This window comes from Accipiter gentilis, chromosome 24 (genome assembly GCF_929443795.1).
Source record: "Accipiter gentilis chromosome 24, bAccGen1.1, whole genome shotgun sequence".
Taxonomy (NCBI): domain Eukaryota; kingdom Metazoa; phylum Chordata; class Aves; order Accipitriformes; family Accipitridae; genus Astur; species Astur gentilis.
In genome coordinates, this window is record NC_064903.1 from 1,755,700 (window position 1) to 1,772,359 (window position 16,660).

The 16,660-nt window shown below is 45.5% G+C and overlaps 1 protein-coding gene across 1 annotated transcript in view; it reads right to left on the reverse strand.

Moving 5' to 3' along the window:
- Window positions 1-16,660, reverse strand: part of ZNF185 (zinc finger protein 185 with LIM domain) — a 51,344-nt gene extending 34,684 nt beyond the window's left edge. Inside the window, exons 1-2 of the mRNA XM_049828100.1 lie at window positions 16,551-16,660; window positions 1,246-1,322 (exon numbers count right to left, since the gene is read on the reverse strand). Coding sequence (XP_049684057.1) covers window positions 1,246-1,270 — 25 coding nt within the window. The 5' untranslated portion in view covers window positions 1,271-1,322; window positions 16,551-16,660. The remainder of the gene's footprint in view (window positions 1-1,245; window positions 1,323-16,550) is intronic.

Consider the following 16,660-nt stretch of genomic DNA (forward strand, 5'->3'; position numbering starts at 1 on the left):
AGCCAAGAAAACTGCCTGCCTGCACACTCTCAGCCTGTGGCAAACATGAAATAATTCAATTTAGCTACCAGGAAAGGAGGGTCAGCTAAGTCTCTATATCTTGTGCTCATGATGGGCTAGAAGGCTGCCCAGGAACAGTTATCACTGAGCAGCTGACATGCAGTAAATTGATTAATCTCTGACACATGATCATGTGCTTCAAGTATATGTTATGTAGTAGGGGTAGGATTTTACATTTTTTTTAAACAACTGGTCACATTGGAACATCTCTAAGGAAAACACAGCTATAGCAATGAAGAGAATGTCCTTCCTCACATGGAATTAGCAGTAGCAGTTAAAAGGCATAGTTATGCAGGGCCACATATATGTCGGGGTGCAGTTTAGGGACCAGCAGTAACACTCTTCATTGGGAGCACCTGGAAAGGGAAGGGCTGCTTTTCTTAGCACCGAAACTGAAAATTAAATCTAGTGCCTAATGCAAATGCATAAGGCAGTTCCACTCTTCTCCATATTACTGTTTCTTTCAGGTTACCTATGGATTTGGAAGCATCGTCCCATCTATTCACATGTAAAGGTCCCGTGAACATCTGTTGCTTAAAAATTACATCTCAGTCTGCCACAGAATTCTACAGCTTGGGCATGTTCCTGGGACAACTCCAAGCAACTTCTAGCCCCAGTATGATTTTTTCACACTCCTTGGACAATATGACATTATTAGGAGTTTATTAATAATAAAGGCAGTCTTCTCATTACTGTATGGATATTGCACATTGCACAAGGGTGGTCTCCAGCCCACAGACTTTTGGTTTGTATCTCTAGAAGAGGCAAGGGGATGTGGGTAGACAGAGATACTGGGAAGCCATCCTGGTCAGCTGCTGCACTGGCTGCTAATTGCTGCTGTATTTTCAGTAGACATTTCAAAGACAGAGAATTTTAAGGGTCTTGAAAAGACAATAATATGGTAGTTTATTAGTCTTTTGCTCATCTCAAAACCTCAGCCAGGCTATAAGCTGTCCAGCTCCCTATACCTTCACGGATACTGAAATTATAGCCAAATGCATATAATTTTGGAGCTGCAGGTTGGAGCAGGTCCCAGATGAGGAAGAGGTGTCCTCTACCCTTGGACCCACTGCACTGGGGGAGTTGAGCAGAGACATCAGAGCAGATACAACTGAGCAAAGAAGGCAAAGGAAAGCCATAAGAGTGGACAGACCCCCAACAACTTGAGATGGGGAAAGGAATTACCTTTACTGACACCCAGGGACATCATGATTCTCAGAAGCTTCCTTCCCCTTCAGTTACTGTTTGAAGACAACAAACTCCTGCAAGAAATTAAAAAGGGGAAAAGCAGAATAGTAGTTCTGATATAAAAAACTTTGAAGTTATGTGGAAGGGAGAACACCACAATAGTGTCACAGCCACAGAGCCTGGAAGATGAGGATACTGTGGTATATATACCAGCACTGTGATTTCTCCCCGTGCCATGTACCTTCAGCATCAAGGATAGTAAAAAACAAATGGGTGTGCTCTCCATACCAGTAACTCTTCAGATTGGCCATGACATATGCATCCTTCCAGGTCTGGGAGGAAAGTGCTGGAGGAGACCTTGGCAAAAGTGCCCAGAGCCACTGAGGTGAGACAGACCTTCTGCAGTCTATAGAACTCAGAGCAGCTCGGGCTGCTTGGGCGAACCTTGGTATTTTTGTCAAGTGGGAGTATAACATAAGGGCTCTTGACAGACTTCAGTTGGCAGAGGTATCTGTTATTCCCCCAAGATGCAGCAGAGAACATCTTACTGCCTGTCTCAGAAGCAAGAGTCAGTTCTTGCTTCTGATGGCAGCTGGGCCCCTCCTTCAAATGACCACAGTAAAGCAGCAAGAAGAAAATGCTGGATGTACAACCTTGGAGATAGCTCCGAGATTAGGAATTTGCAGAGCACTGATTGTTTAGTGCTGTAGTTGAATCAAAGACAACCACAAACTAAAAGTCAGGGAAAACAAATGGTTGTTTCAGATTCTGTCAAGACAATTATTTTTTTTGATTTGTGAACAAACGAAAGCAAGCAAAACTCCTCAAAACAGACCCACTGTTTTGAGATTAGTGTAACCCAAGTTAATTCAGCACCTAATTACATGTTTATAACAAGTGTTTCTTTTCTTTTTTCACTCCCTAAAGTTTTTCATGTAAGCTGTGGGATGAGCGCTTGTTTCAGAGGAGAAAATCAAGGACAACTTCCAGCTTTTACAGCCCTCCATTCTTTCCTTGCCAAAACTATCTGCTGAACCTGGATTCTTAAGTGACTATGCCATGCATTAATAAAAACGCCCAACCCTATTCGGGAGTCTGTGAATCTAAAATTAGGTTGTTATTATCTGCTGGTGGGCTTGTCCCTGCAATATTGCTGCAAAGCCACACGCCCATAAGGAATGCCGAGCGCTGATCTCATAGCATTGCTTCTTGGCAAAGTCTACTCCTTTGGCTTGTCTCAGCTGAAGATCTACCTACTGCACATCCACTCCTCATCCTGTTTGTACTGAGATCATGAACAAGCTCTCTGCTATTACCCTAAGGCTCCCTCTCCCTTTTGCAAACACTCCCAAACATTAATTCAGCTTTCACCATGAGCAGACAGCCCACCTCCTTTCTTATCCTTCCTAGATCCCCCTTCCCACGCAAATTCAATTGACCCTACTATTTAGAAAGAAATGAAAACTGTAGCATTGTCCTAGATATCCACAAAGAGACTCTAAATACTTGGGTATCTTTATACTAAAGGTGGGAGACATGGCTGCAGCCTGCAGGAACACAGCTGACAGACCTGCAATCCTGCAACTTTGGGTTAAAAAGAAATCACAGCATCTTGGACCTGCACATAGAGAAGCCACGTGGCGTCATTACCTACATACAGCATCTGAGCAAGGCAGATTCAGACCACAGCTACCTTGCTGACTACAATTCAGAGGTGCATTTAGTACTGTCTTCTACTTATTAAACTCTTTCCTATTCCAGGACAAAATAAAGGTGAAGCAAATGGAGGATGAGAAATGGTGGAAATTAGCTATGCCAAGAGTTTGATATGGCCCTGATCCAGGGCAAATCAGGGGCAGAAGTAGGTATAGGCTACATGTTGTCATATAATGGAGGTATTTGGAAGCTGGAGAGCTGTTACCTATCTAGCAGTGTAACTGAGAGGTGATTAGCCCCCCAGCACAGACCTGTTAGAGAAATAAGGAGAGTTTTAGGAGCATGTAGAAAAGATTGTCAGGAAGGTCTGGAGTGAGGGCTGGAGCTCACAGAGGTGCAGGACTGAACTCCACTCCCAGTCACGCAGCGCAGCTCTGCCTGGCACGTACCACAGGCATCACGTGCCAGCTCTGTGAGAAATGACATCTCCTATTGCTTAAACAGAAACTTTGCTTCTTACTCACACAATTCCCCTAATAAATACACCCAAAAAGAAGGGAAGCCGCAAAGGGTGGCACTCGGCATGCATATAAAAATATGCCAGAAACTATACATTGGCCAAGCCTTTTCCTCTGGCACTGCCTTCCCTCTTCCCAGCTCACATCATCCTGGGAAGGACCGCAGCAAACACTCATATTCCACTGATATTTCTAGCTTGACAAAAAGGCGTTGGAACATGCCGGTGGTGCTCACTGGGCTTGGCTTTGGGGGACTGGCAGATGTTTTCTGCCAGCCTGCTTTTTCCAGCTATAAATCATGCAATGGCAGCAGCGGTCTGTCTGGTCCAGGTCAGGCCTGCTGCAGCACTGGATGGTATACCTGCACAGTGGGACCAACTGGGATGTCTACTACCTGACTGGCAGAAACCACTGGGGGTTAGAGCTGGCTGTCCTCCTGCCCCACACCGTAACAAAGGAGTCCAGAATGAAGCTTTCAGCACATCTTCTGTGACAAGTGTAGAGGGGTGCAAAGATCATTCTGTGAGAGCTGGAGAGGAGTCAGTACTTTGCTTCCTTGTAAAATCATTTTCTCTCTTTCATTAATGGAGGCTATCGAGTGGCTATTTTTACCTTTCAGCTGAGGATCAAGGCAATACAGCAGAAACAAGATCACCAGAAGCTGAGTGGGTTCAGCAAGAAAAGAGCAATTCAAGTACCCTATTTCTTGTCCATATTTTTTAAACACCGGCTGTAGGCTCCTGTTGGACATAGGATACTGGGCTTGGTAAAGTTTTGGGCTGATCTTATGTGTGCTTAGTGCCTGCTCAGTGACTAGAACACTAAAAAACAAATCAACCCAGGTTATACCATGAATTTTGCAGTTAGAGTAACTCAGCAGTTCTCAGATGAGAAAAAAAAAAGCTCATTTTCTTGTTTTAATGCTAGCTGGCAGTGGTACCTGGCAGATAAACTGACATCTACAGATACCAAGATAGTAGCTGTGATGAAGAAACAAGACCGAGAGATACACTTGGGACCCACTAACCCAAACCAAAGAAAGAGATATTGGCAAATTACTATCAGGAAAAATGCTCACATCTACCTCATAACTGTATTTGTCCATGTTTCGATATTCCAGCCGGTGGTGGTTAGAATAAGAAACAGTAGACATAGCTTCCTGGGCTGCAACAGGCTGCAGTGGGACCATATCCCAAGTCCATCTGCTCAAATTATACTGCTGTGCAGAAAGAAGCACAGGATTTATGGGGCCAGAGAGGATTAGCAAGGAGGTGTCTGGCTCTAGAGCACTGATAAAACACTCCTGGGAAAGAAAGTGCTTCTCACTGCTCCAAGGATGGCTTAGAAATTGAAACAGCTTCCCCTCTTCAGCAAAATTTGAGTTTAGGCTTCAACACCTGCTATAGGACCTCAAAACACCTTTCAAAGTATTTTTGCCTTTATATTCAAATTTTTGTGCTTCTGCAGTGCAGTAAATCTCAAAGGCCTCAGTTCTAGATCTGGAGGGGTGTCTTCAGCTGTTAACACTTGCCTACCATTATTCCCATGAAAGGCTGTGACAAGCCAACATGGAGCACTTCTGAAATCTTCCTTACCAAAATGTTGCTAGGGAATGTGTTTCTTCAAAAATACGCCTTTATGCTACTGGAACCTCCATGTGTAATGTTAAGTTACAAGGTCAAAAAGTGTTTTGGTTGGTATAGCTTTTTTTGGGAATTATTAGCTACAGCCATAGGATACAACAATTTCCTTTATTGGTACAGAAACAGATGCACTTGCCTAGTGCTGGAACAGACTGCAGCTGATCCCAATAGCTCTACTTCCCACCTGGAGAACAAGAACATTATCTGCCACTTGATTGAAGCTTGGAGATCTGAACTCAGCAGTTGAGAGGAAAACAGTGATATTCAACAAACTTACCATGGTCTGCAATCCCTCAGCTCTGAGCACCTCCAGACTTTGGATAAGACAAATGCTTTTTCTCCCAGTGGGTTAAGTCCCAGGCTTCACTGCAGTGGGTAATATTTATGATCCAAAAGTAGTGTTCTGCCTTGTGAGAGTAATTTAGAAGCTGGGAGCCTGGCCTGTGAGTTTGGGAGCAAAGAAAAACATCTCTTCTGACAGCACTGAGGGATATCTGTGAATCTCTGGAGCTGGCTGTGAGCATGGTCTCCAGCTATACATCACTGCAGCTATCTTTTCAGGACAGATTCTCAAAAAAGCCCCAGAAGAAACCCCTTCCTAAACTCAAGATGCCAGAGACATGCCGTTCCCTGGCTTCCTCTTGCCAACACAACTCAAACATTAGCCCAGCACCTGGCACTTGTGGCAAAATGGGAGATAAAAGGGAAGAACACAGTTCAGATGACTCGCCATGGCCCAAAAATGATGCTTCAGAACAGGAAACATGGCAATGGATCCCTCTGTATTTTCAGCACTCCAAGTCCCCACATCTACAGCATCCTATTGCTGACAGAGAGCACTCTGCATGCACAGGAACTTCCAGACCTGTAGCACCACAGAAATGAGTGTAGCACTGGAAAGGAGCATGACAGCAAACAACTCATTTTCTCTTTTACTTGTATGCAAAAGTGGCTGTCCCCTGAAAACCTCTGGGATCCTATCTCCCTTCACCAACAAGCAGGTCGCAGATTTTGAGACACTAGATGAAAGACAAGCAGGTACAACTGAAGAGTTTTTAACCCTTCCCACACACAGCCCCCAACTTTTTCTGTCCTTTGTTGTCCCACAGTCCTCTCTCCATCTCTCCACCACTGCAGAATCCCATTTTCTTTTTTTTTTTTTTTTTTTAAAACCCTATCCACACTGGCTTCCCCATCTCTGTAATCACCTGTTTCCATACACACAGCAGCAAACTCTCATCACCATGCTACAAAATGTGGAGATCTCCACCTCTCGCGTAGACTAAAACCTCTTCTGCCTCAAACTAGATCCATCCCTTCCCTCTTGCCTTATAGTTAGAAAATAAACTCTGCCAGGCTGGACACACTTTTTTGTCCTCTGTTTATTCATTGCCTAATAGAAAATGCTTCTGCTGTGTGACTAGGAACATCTTTATTATAAAAGGACATACAGTAAGTCACCAAGTCACTCTGTTTTAGATACCAGAGCTGTTCAGGTATATATATTTTCTCCCAAACATTCACTACAAATATAAAATCTGAGGGAAAAAAAAATTCGATTTAAATAAAAATACCTATTCCCTCCCTATTTATACAGAAGGTTTTGCTTCAGAAGTCCAGTGGGAGCCCTTTGGAGCCAACTGCCTCCTATTAAGTGTCTGCACACCAGCAGTGCAATAGGCCCTTGATCCTAATTGGCACCCTTGGGTGTCATCGTTATGTAAATGAGCAATAATCCTTCTTCACTTCCTGATCCAAACCGTTATTGCAGGCTCTGTTGCACCATTAAGCATTGCCCAGTTTACTCCAAAATGGCTGCACTTTGAAGGATGATTCCCTTAACACACTTTCCCTGGACCACCTTACAGAGCTGCCTCGGCCTTAATGTTTGCAAAGTGCCCTGGGATCCTGAAATAAATATGAGATTGGCTTGCAAAACTCCAGCTCTGAGAGGTGATCCCCCTCTGAAAACAGTCACAGAAAGTAAGGATTTACATCTGGTTGCAGACAGATGGCCATTTATTTCCTTTGCTGCCAAGTAGCTTTGGGATGCACCTGTACCACAGAACTTCCCATGTACCTGTTCAGGTTTGTGCTCCTGCCATGCCCTGACTCCTTACTGAAACAAAGCCAGTGCAGGTACTATATTTCTTCCCAGTTATATACCGATTTCCATGCAGGCAGAGCCCTGGCACTTGGGCTTACAGGAATCTGTGGTGTATGACAGTAGGTCTTTTACCTGGACAGTGAGGGAGACGGGATCAACATGAACTTATGGGCATGACCAGCTAGAGAGACATCAAACAAGCAATTAAAAAAAAAACAACAAAAAAACAAACAACAGAAACCAGACTGACCATGGTGCCTAAACCTGCCTGTTGAAGTGATTCCTTCCTCAGCAGGGACAGCTAGGCATTGCTACAGGCAATATTTAAGACACAGGTATGTCCATCCATGACCTACCTGTCAAATACAAAGTCTAGGAAAAATTTCTAGGTAGCATGAGGGACAGAATTCAGTTTCTCCTGCACCTTCTTACAGACTTCTCCTGAGCTAAAATCATTCAGATTTCATCTATTTTGAAATGTCTGTGACTCACAGAGCCATGTGTGCTGTCCATGCAGAGCACAACTGGGTGCAAATTCAAATACCACCTACCTTTGTACCAGTTCACAGTAATGTCTGTGGATTACAAACACTGGAGCACATGCAGTGCACAGACACTTAGACAAAGAAAATGTATGCTGAATCCTTCCTGTGGCTTAATCTGTAGTTAGGCATAAATACATTATACTTTTCCTATTCTACATACTTCCTTTTCCTTTGGACTCGGTAGAGTCACTGCGTGTTGGTATTTCTGCACACGCAGCTCTGAACAGATCTTTCAAATGGTACACCACACTGGGAGTTGTGTTCTTCCAGCAAGCATTAAGAATATTTGGAGAGTGTTTTGGTTTTGTTGTTTTTTTCTCTCCAAAAATAAGTATTTTTGGAGAGAAAAAAACCAGACTGGTAAAAATGTGCCAATTTCACCACACTTTTTACCTTAAAACAAAATGGAGATGTAAGTGCACAAGGCTCAGTGAGAAACACCTTAGCTGGGAACAGTAAGGGAAACCTGGGTAACCTCTAAGAGCTGTCACAGTAAGCTCCAATCCCAATGATGCTAGACTCAGGGCTTATTAACACCTGTGACCATGAGAAACAAACCCCAGACCTGGTGAGCAAACGCACCTAACTGCAAAAGACCCCTCATGGGCTGAATCAAACCAGCTACTGAATTTCTGAAGAAATAGCTTCACAAAAGCCTGTCTGCATAACAAGGTTTAATGGGAGGTAACAGAATCAAAGTGATTCTGTTTCCCAGGATAAATGCCTACAGGAGTTTTCATCTTCTGATCCTTAAAACCCCCAGGGTCCTGTGGACAGCTTAGAAGAACAAGCCCTTACTGAAAATAAGTCTGGAAAGGCTACAGCCAGGATGTTTAGTCCTCAAGCAGTGAAGGTGTATCCATAGGAAATGCAGTCTGCAGACTGGAAAAAGCTGGGTGGGGGAAACCCCACAGGTTCACTCTCTAAGGAAGAGCCCTGAGCCATTCAATGAGTGACTGGGAGCCTGTTACAGAGAGGCAGCACCACTGTTATAAGAGGGGTTAACTCCTGACGGCCTTAGCTTGAGGAAAGGAAAACCAAGTCCCCAGGTGCCATCTGAGTCTATTTATTAAAGAGGATAAAAGAAGAGGCCCAACACGCTACTCAGTGCTGCACGCAGCCCAAAGAAAACACCTGCCTCTTTGTTGAGAGGCGCTGACGTGGCCAGCGTCAGCAAGCGGAGCTGGTGGCATCGCCCATCTTGGCTCCCAGAGCAGGTTTGTGTCCTGCACAAAGGAGTACTTTAAGGGTCTTGAATCACGCTCCACTGCTGGCAGGTAGGGAAGGGGCATTCGTCTCCCCTGTCCATAATCTGCTTTTTCAGTATTGCAGTGCAATGTTAAGAGGAGTGAGAAACCAGTGAGTTATGGGCCTACTCATTCCTCAAGCATCATTAGGAATGGGTAAAAGATGGAGGATTTTTTATTCGCCAAGTGTTTCCAGCATAGAAGAAGGTTCTCTAGTTTGACAAGAGAACACAGCTTTCAGCAAACAGAAGAATTCAGACTAGATCATGACAAATTGGCCAAAGGATTTAGTTACATGTTATGCTGCTATATATGTTTTAAACAAAATTAAATTAAATCTGAGGATAAAAACCCACATAGTTTCAAAATATAAAATGAAAATGTTTCATTACAAAAGGCTTAAGTCAGCCTTTTGTTTCAGGTTTTAACTTCATTTTTCCTGGGAACAAAAACTTAGTGAAATTTGTATGTATTTTTGAAAGGGTTCAGTGTTGCTAATTCTGAGGGGAAAGAAAAAAAAGAAATGTGCAAGTCTAACCACAGAGCTGTATCACGTTCATCACTGCCAGTCCAAGTTCACAAGGCAAAGCAGCTGCCAGCTACAGCCTCCGCAAAGTGCTCCGAATATCTCCTTTACTATGATTCTAGCCAAAAACCAACCTGAAAGCCCCTGAGAAGACCCTTCCCTTATTAAAATTCATCAAATGCTCTACCAACAACCCAAGCTTTGAATTCAGAGTATATCTTCATGTGATCCTAAGGACATACCTGCTTCAATGCAGCTGGCCTCCACTCCTCTGATGCACGCGTCTCCCTGCCACCCTCTGCTCTTAAGCAAGAGGTGAAGCTTTATCCTTGCTACAGGAGTGTTGTTCTCCTCCCAGCTGCTGGCTGGGAGAAGCACATCATGGGAGTGTTTTGCAGGAATACCCAGTGGTGGCCTGCTTGTGCTCTCATTAGTGCCTGTGGTGAAATCCTACCCTGGGACAGTCTGTTGAAACTTGGATCTTCTGTACTTGCTTCACACCCAACACTGGCTGCCAGTTGAGCAGAGGGGCAAGCATGGACCATTCAACGCTTTATCTCAGCATATCACTCCAAAATGGGATCCTGCTACAACAGGATAAACAGACAACTCTGCTCTTCCAAACCTTCCACCTTGCCCTCTTGGATGTTTCCAGCGTGGATCATAACAGCAGAGAAACAGGGTCAACTGAAACTGCCACCAATGCCTTGGTCCTACATGGGGGAGAAGAAACGGACAGAGCAATTTTTAAATTCATCTCCTCTCCCCAGGTTCTCGTGAGTCCTTTATGAGTCAGGATCTGACTAGCTTCTAGGCAATTAACCCAAATTGCCTCTCCCTTCCCTGCGATAGCAGGTCTCAGGTATGTAGCACAGGTGGAGCTACGTGCTGGGTATGCTGGAGAAGGTGAGGTTGATCACCTGAGTGATATTACTGGGAGAACCTCTGTTGATAAGCCAGGTTTCCTTCTCCATCAGCTATGCAGGGCTGATTTCAGGGAGTAGCAGGGATTAATTTGGCCTGGTTATGACAGTTTACAATCTCCTTAATTCTGCAGAGCACTTCACAAGCCAGAGGGATCTCTAGGCCTGGCTCCTCACCCCTTCTTGCTTCTCTCTCCAGCCCTTCCCTATAAGCAGCACCAAGATAGAGGAAACTGGGTGCCCATCCCTGAGCAATATAAATACATGGCAGCTAGATACTCCTTCTGATATTTGAAATAATCTGTGATTTACAGTCCAGCTCAGACTCATGTTTCTAGTACAATATGGCCAAAACACTCTCCCTGCAAGTCCCTCAACCTATATGCTGGCTGATTGCAACTAGTGCTCAGCTTTCAAATGCTAACCTCTGGAATATAATACTGGGATGTCCCAGGCAAAGAAAACCCATAAAAATGGGTGTTGGTATGGCTAAATTCCTGTTGACAAAGCATCCAACATGAGCACCCCAGCACAAGAAATAAGTGTTCTGCCTGCGCAGGACCAAAATACTATTAGACTGTGTCCTGAGACTGCATGCTTCAAATGGAGCTGCTAGCTAAATCCATGCTGACTACTTACACAAAAGCCCTGATCCTCAAGGCACTGAGCACCACCAAGTCCCTTTGACAAGCATGGCCCTCAAAATCACGTGCAGGTTATGCCCACCTCTGGGAACCCCTGGGGTGCACAAGCAGCTTTGCTACAGAGCTAGACAGGCAGACAGCCCTCACTTTGGAGTCAATCTGCTGACTGCAGGCAGGAAGGGTACGGTGCCTGCCAATGCTGCCTCCCACTGAAGACACTAACTATGAAGATCCTCATCACGTGAATGAAAGCAATTACAAGCTCTTTAATAAGGAAAGGGGAGCTGAAACCTTGTTTAGGTCTTAATCTTCAGGGCGCGTCCGTCTGCAGGCAGCCAGCCAGCCAGCTCAGCTCTCCTTCTGCATGCTCCTGGGTGCTGCAGTGGTCCCTGCCCTGTCTCAGGTATTTCAATGCACTTTGAGTTTTTAAAGCAGCTTCAAGGTATGCCGCTGCTGCTAATGGGATAGAGAGTCTCTGTCTCTCAGCAGCGCTTCAGAAAGCAGCTCCTGGTGAAAACCCTCACCCTGCCAGGCAAGCAGGCAGCTGTGCTACTTGAAACTAGGTAAAGAGCTCAGTTTGGTTGCTCAGGGCCAGGTGATATACACACACGACCACAACAGTAGGCACCATCATCAGTGGTACCAGCAGAGGAGCTGAGAGATGGCTCAGGCACCACAAACTCTGCTCTTAGCCGGAAATGATTCCTACAGATCACAGCCCATGGGCTGAACATGGGAGTAACTACAGCTGTGCTCTTGTCTGTCCCTATGACCACCTTTCTCCCCAAGGCCACGGAGGCTGCAGCTGGCCCTGGGCAGCTGGCCGAGGGAGAGGGTGATTGCCCACGCATACAGTCCTCTGCGAAGGAACTGATACCGAATACAGCCAGACCAGCACTCTTTGCTAATAAATTCTTCAAGTGCCTGAAATCAGCAGCCCATCACTTAATTGAGAATGGTTCTGCTTTCCATGTAAGCCACTTAAAAAGATGTAATTATACCCCAGGAGATGAAACACTTACTATTCTTTAAAAGCTGACTGCAGCTCCTATTACTTGCAAACACACAGAAGAAAAACCTGCCAGCAATCCTCCTTTTTGATGGCTCAACTGCAACTTTAAAATGTTAATAACAATTTTTTAGCCTGCTGTTGTCAGGATTTTGTAGGGCACTTGCGGTAATAGCCCCCTTACACCTAATAGCCACCTTGCCCTCCGTTCATCTTGGTGATGAGCTGGATCCAACGTTGGACCTAGTTCTGAGGACTAAATGAATGCCCTGGGAAAGGAAGCAGAGCTGCTTTGATCCTGTAAATACGGCTTTCCTGGAGAGCGCCACAGGGTGCCTTTAGACTCCTGAACTGTCCTCACAGCCCAGGCCAGCCACCGAGTTCATGTTACAGCGCTCCTGTTCCCAGTGCCTCACTCGGCGGTCTCAGGACGGGATCTCCCTTTGATGTCTGGGGCACCAGGCTCACTTTACTGTGCTGGTTCCTGCGAGAGCTGCACAGTGAGATGCTCTGTGCCAGGAAATGCTGTATCAGTCAGATCCTTTCTGGACAGGTACCCCACAGCTGACCCATGCACTGCTGCCTTCCCTAGTCCATGCAACAGGGACTTAAACTCTTGGTGCTTCAATAGAAAGGTCATTAACAGATTACAAACTGTGTCCTAAACCAGTGTTACTTTCCTTCAGTCCAAAGCCCATATGGCATCGCTTATGCGACCGACTGCAAAGCAATCCTGTTTCACCGACAGTGATCCAGGACCTGCAGCCAGCAGCTCGGGGCTCTGCTGCCTGCTAGCAGAGACTACCCATGCTGTCACACTACTTTCCAAGGAGCTCTCACGTGCTCCTCCTGTTCCTGGGCAGAAGCACAAAACTCATTTCACCAGCTAGGAACTTGTGTACTAATGGAGGACTTGGCCAGCGACCTGAATGCTGGCCCTCTGCCACAAACAGGACTGAGGTCAGTCATGCGGAAGAATACCCTGGTTTAATGATAATTGATGCCTATTCTGACCTTCATGGTCCTCAAATTAAAATGTATTTAAAGCTTGCAAAAGGTTTGAACCTTCTTCGTCTGAACCTCCCAAGCTCTGCTGCGAATTTTGTCATCTAGACCTAAATCAGGGTCTGAGTCCCTACTCTCCAGCCCATAAAGTGAAAGGTGGGACCTTGGTTTAACACTCAGCAGATCAAGCCCAACTTTTACAAACCCACAGGAAGGAAAGCCAGGGAGAGAAAGCTTCCCCACATAGGTTACATGCAGCCATGAGACACCCTGCCCCAGAAAGGCAGTATTCAGGTTGCAGGATTGCTAATCCAGATCTGTGCACTGTCAGACTGCCCTCCAGTGATCTGGATTAGGCGTGGGCACATACTTGCATGTCTCTGGCATTAGCCAGAGCACACAATGCAAACTTTGTGCCAATGTTATGCTTTTATGTCAGCTGTTACCTGATCTGCTGTGAAGTAAGAGCAGTGCAGATAGACTGTACCTGATCTAGCATAAACCCTGCCAGAGCAAAGTTAACCCTTTAAATTCATTTCAGCAAGTTTGAACCGGTAAAGGAAGTTTATGCCGGATTAGCACTTTGTGCCCAGTGGCTGTGACATTTTTGAGCCAGCATTCTTAAAACTAGATTTATTTCACCTTTGACCTCTGATTTGAATAACATCCCATCCCTGGGAAGGATGGACACTTCCATCCCACTGTCTGCACTTGGGGAAATGAGTGGCAACAGCAATTAAACTTCAGGCTTCACGCTGTGAATTTACAACCTGTAATTTAGGATCTCATCCCACCTCATGCATGCAGGTGGGTGAATGTGTGCAGGTGGCCGAATGTGTTTGAAGTGGGAGGTTGTCAGGCAGTCTCTGAAAGTCCAGACCCACAGCCTGAGGCACACTCCAGGACTTGGACTGAGCCTCAATGCAAATCACACATAGTGTCTGGCTCAGTTAGGAGCAACTGGATGGGTGTGGGCTTTCAAATGGAGATAAAGTCATGCATAACCACGGAAAGGTTTATAATGCTAAATCCCAGCTGAATGGTCAGCCATACAAACCATACAGGCAGAGTGATGAGTCCTCAGATTTTAGACAATGCTTAGCTTCTCTGAAGCACCAGCTTTTTACTCTTGCTTTCCCCCTTTTCCATGCATTGACTATTTAACACTGATACTGTTACAGACACACTTGGTGATATTTAAGAAGTACCCGGAGATTTTTCTAAAGTCAAGCTTGCAAATGATCAGGAATGCAATAGTTGAAGCAGTCCAGGCAACCTTAAATCAACCCTTCTACGCTCACGCAATACAATAGTTCATCGCTACCTTGTCCAACACATGCAGAGACACTCTAAGGAGAAGCCAGGCTACAAGAGGAGGCTCTTTTCTGCAGGAACCACTGCTAGAGGTGTTTGAGGAATCAGGTGTCAGCTGGAGAGGAGGATGGATGGTTACTCCACTGCAGGTGACTTTTTATGCGTCTGCCACAGTTCTTCCATAATGCTAGTCAAATAATTTAAACTGCATCATGGTCATTGAACTGCATGCCCACCTTTTTCAGGGTGTCTGGCATGACCCTGAATATGAATTACAGAAGCACCCAGCCCTTGGAGCTGCAACAGAGCCTGGCTGGCTATGCAGGATCTCTGTGAAGAGCCTCAGCCTGGCACCAAGGTTCCTCAGGATCTTGGTCACTGCTACCCAGGGACAGTGAATGCCTCTTCTTCCCGAGCATGGGGAAAAGAGAGATGAAAACCTGCAATTGCCTGCACAGAACTTGTGAATACGAGCAATGCAGACACATTTCAGCCGTGTCTGAGACAACAGCTGTAAAGCTACAAATGCACCGTTATAATTTCTTTTAATTCACTTGCAACCACATACCCCACAAAAAAAAAGAAATTCAATCCGACCAGAAGAAGTTGGCAAAGACATGAGCTACTGAAGTCAGGAAAGTGTGGCATAAACTTAATTAGAGCAGCATGCAAACCTGCCTATCCCAAGAGATCATACTGGGGCCCTCTTGTGCTAGGAGCTGTACAAACCTACACAGCATGACCACCCTCAAACACAAAAATTCACTGCTGTTACAGCCAAGAATTACTAGATCATTTTTCACTATTCTGGGTATACAGTTTCATTACTCTAATTACAAGGCATTAATTCCTAATTGCTCAACTAATTTCTGTATTTGAAAAGGAAGAAGGATGTAAAGGATGTTTACCGCACCCACATGCCATTGACCTTAAGCCTTGATGTCTAAAGATGAAAGCAAGTAGGAAGGAAAAAAGATTGGTTTGCTTTCAAAGGCAGAGCTTTGTATTTGTATCATGAACCCACAAACAGAGCAGGAGAGAAAATCTCACTGAAGTTTCATGACATCGCAGAGATGGTACAAAGTTTTGCCAAGAAAAAACAATGTTTTTGTAAAAGAAAACTAAAATGTGTCATTTGTGGAAATTGAGTTTTCCAATTAAAACATGATAACTTTGGGGGAACAAATTTAATGCTTTTTCTTTGGCTGGATTAATAAAATCAACTAGCCTAAGTACAACATCCTGATCAATCTGATGGGGGAGGACATCTCTGCTCCCCAGCTCATGGTGGAGCAACCTGTCCAGCTGAATCCAGCTTGTCCTCCTCTTAGAGGTTTGTCCTGGAGCAGCCAAGGACAGAGCAGAGGGGTGGGGATGGGGAAACGGAGAAGGCATTCCCCAAGCTTGGAGGTAGGATGAAGCAAGGACTGAGGGAGGTGCTCGTCCTCTGTACTAGCTTTACCACTCCCATGCCTTCCTTTCCAGGGTGCTGTTTTCACACTGATTCAGAGAGAAACAAAACAAGGCAGAGAAGGAGTGAGAGAAAACTCGCTATCTGCACCCCTCTCTGTTCAACACGGGTCCTGGAGAGGTGGGGTTGGAGAGGCAGAAAGTGGTGCAGCTTACTCCAAGCCTCTCAAGAGGCTGTCAAGGGTCACAGGCTCAAATTTTACCTGCATTGTTTGGACTCTGTTCACTCCTGCCTACACACAGTCTTTTCCCCAGTTAGCTCACTGCCATGCCCTCCACTCTGCCTAGTAAATTAAGAAAGGGACAGATTTTAGAAAGACGTGGATCAATGGGCAGGGAGGGAACTCAGTGATCAGACAGGAGCAAACAACAAAGATCCACACCCAAACCTTCCCTCTTCTGCCTCATCTGTGTACTTGTACTAACACCATCCCTGTAGTACTCAAGTACCATTTTAGATCCACACTTTGGTCCAACACACTACAGAAAAGAGCTTCATTTCCCCATGCAGGAGGAGGATTTAAGGTATCAGTTCAGGTCTCCCTCATCCCCGCATCAGCAGGTTAGAAAAGGACAGCCCTCCTCTTCCTCCTCCTCCCCAGGCAGAGAGAGCAGGTGAAGCACAGAGAGAAAGAAGCAGCACCCCAGCTGCCTTCTGCAAGGCTCAGAGGACCAGCCTCCCTGCCCAGCCCTACCTGCAGAGGCTCCTCAGCTGCAGCTTCTCCCCAAAAGACTGATGCAGAGCAGTCTGCAAGCAATCTCCCGGCACTTTTGCCCCCCAAGGGCTCGCAGCGGGTATCTCCGA